Source organism: Quercus robur, chromosome 3 (assembly GCF_932294415.1).
Source record: "Quercus robur chromosome 3, dhQueRobu3.1, whole genome shotgun sequence".
Classification (NCBI taxonomy): Eukaryota; Viridiplantae; Streptophyta; class Magnoliopsida; order Fagales; family Fagaceae; genus Quercus; species Quercus robur.
In genome coordinates, this window is record NC_065536.1 from 8,006,745 (window position 1) to 8,009,552 (window position 2,808).

At 35.6% G+C, this 2,808-nt stretch overlaps 1 protein-coding gene across 1 annotated transcript; it reads left to right on the forward strand.

The window, feature by feature from the left end:
• Positions 1–334: 334 nt before the first annotated feature.
• Positions 335–1,093, forward strand: LOC126716919 (uncharacterized). Its single transcript, XM_050417967.1, has one exon. The coding sequence runs from the start codon at positions 452–454 to the stop codon at positions 992–994; it is 543 nt and encodes a 180-aa protein (XP_050273924.1). The 5' UTR covers positions 335–451; the 3' UTR covers positions 995–1,093.
• Positions 1,094–2,808: the final 1,715 nt, after the last annotated feature.

Below are 2,808 nucleotides of genomic sequence, written 5' to 3' on the forward strand. Positions count from 1 at the left end.
GGATAGACCCATAGCAAAGTAAATCGCTGGCCCAAGGAGTTTGTCAAAGTGTTGGTGCCTAGGCTTAAATTAGGAAATTCCTAGTCAAACTATTCAAATGCTCTTAACATATTGTAATTTATCCAAAAGTTTATAACATCATGCAAATATTATCCAATCCAATGGTCGAACTTTTGACCTAAAAGGCCCAATCAATTTTTTTCAGGCCACTAAACAATTTGGGTTTTAAACATTGATCTAATCTTATCCAAACATATCCAAGCCAGTCCAGCCCACTTTAACTCTTCCAAAAAAAGTAAGAAACTATAGTTTTATACAATCTACCTACCGTTCAATTCTTAACTACGAAGACATAGACAGAGACAGAGACAGAAAGACGGACGGAACAAGAAGAACAAGGAAGCAAGAAAGAAACACACACAGAAAGAGCAAGAGAGAGACAGAGACAGAGATGGGTTTTTTCTTCTTCATCCAAAGATCCATACTTTCACTAACAATTATTCTATGTCCCATTCTGTTTTTCACTGCTTCACCATCTTTAGCGTCATCAGAAACCAACTTAACAACCACAAAGCCTTCAGTCTATGATGTTATCCAAAGTTTCAACTTTCCCATTGGTATTCTTCCAAAGGGTGTGCAAGGCTATGATCTTGAAACCTCTACAGGAAAATTCTCTGCCTTTTTTTCTGGTAGCTGTAGTTTTTCTCTTGAAGGGTCATATGAGTTGAAGTACAAGCCCACTATCAACGGGATCATAACAAAAGGGAAGCTTACAAGCTTGCAGGGTGTTAGTGTGAAGCTTTTTTTCTTCTGGGTTGACATTATTGAGGTCCGAAGGATTGGGGATAATCTTGGATTCTCAGTTGGGATTGCAGGTGCTGATTTCCCTATTGATAACTTTGAGGAGTCTCCACAATGTGGGTGTGGATTGAAATGCGATGATGGGCTGCAGGACAAGGAGGTTAGAACAAACCCATTTGTCTCTTCTTATTGAAAAGATTTGAGGAAGACAATGTTGTATTAGGAATTTTCAAATTATGGATATTTGTTTAATTTGAATTTTATTGAAATGGGTTCTGCTTATTTTGGTAAATTGTTGTTGTTTTCCTTTGATTTGAATGGTGTTTTGTTTATCTTTCATGGGTTCATCAGTTCATACTGGGTTTTCCTTGCTGCCCTGTGTTTCCACATTGAAATAATTAAATAAACTGCTTATGGTCAAGAGAGAGAAATAGGGGAAATTATGACATAATGGATTTGGAAATTGAACTGCAATTTGATTGAATTTGTAACTGCATAATTGTGCATTTGTTGTTGAAAGTCCCCTAAAAATAAAGAATAATAACATTTGCACCATTTTCTATGCTTACAAAGCTTGGAATGAAGATCTGCTGGGGTCACTTCTAAATGTTCAGTTTGATGTGCGTAACAAAATTTGATCCTTTCATTTCATAACTTTTTGTCTACAATAATCAAATTCTTAAATCTTAGGTGTTAATGAAACAAAAACCTGCACTCAGTTGTGCTTATTGCTCAATCCAACCATTTGGCTTAGCTTAGGTGGTGAGATAAAATTTTGATAATGAGCAAGTAAAAGACCTTACAACAAATGCTCTTCTTTTCTGGTTGAAATTAGTTGTACCTGTTTTGAAATTTATGGTTTTAATTTTTTGACTAATGTTTGTAATCTTTTGGTAGTCTTCCATAGTTTTATACCCATTGGTGTGATTTTTCTTCTGATTGCAAAAGGAATGCAGGAGACTAAATTATAAGTTTCTGGCTGCAATCTGTTCGTGTTGAAAATGAAACTTTTTTTCTTTCCTGTCATCTATTTCTTTCCTGAATTTGTAATACAATAGTTAGGATTGAAAATGTAACAACATTAGTTAAAATTGCTCAATTCAATTATATTATGGCTTATGATTCACTTCCAGTGAGCAGCTGACCCCTTCCTTACCCATTCCCTGGTTCTATCATCTAGCAAGGTTATTAGGGTGCTGGTTAGCTCTAGAATTTGATTTGCAGATCTGGTATGCTACATTTAAAGCACTCAGTCTGTATGCTTAATGCACAAAAAACCTGTGATGCCCTAAATTATGTGGATTGGATTTGTGTATTGTGTGGGCATGTGTTGAGTCCACATTAAGGGTTTACTAGGTCAAACTGGGCTTATTATAAGTGATTACGCAGAGCCCAATTGTAATCTTTTGGGGTATAGCGCAGATGTGCATACCTAGGTGGTGGCAAACCAGTGTATTTTGTTTAAAACTTGTTTCCAAGTTTAAACAAGGAACTTTTTTTCATCATTTTCCTGAGTTCCTAAATCTTTTATCAGCTGCTCTTCTTGCGTTGCGAGGAGTTGTTAGTGATACTTCCTCTATACAGTGTGGTTAGCTGTAAGAATAATGAGTGGTGTCATAAAAGTTGACTAGACCTTAGACTTCTGTGTTAACATTGCATCATCGATGTACATAAGTTACTTGAGAAGGAATGTGGAGATTTGAATGGAAAAAGAAATTGCATGTTCCTCTTGTTTTTCATAATTCAATTTTTACACTGCCAAACCTCAGTTCACAGCATTACACACTTGAAACCTCCCATGTTATACTAAGGGTTGGGTATGGGCTATTGCAACCGTCAGTTTTTTCCTTTGCTACTTAGGCAAGACAAGAGTTTTGTTTATTACTCTGTCTGGAGTCTTAGAAATTTACTTGGTCAAAAATAGACTTTATAATTGATTACATGGAGCTCAATTTTAACTTGAATAGTTCAATTCAATTGCATTTTTCCATGAATTGATTAACCTCT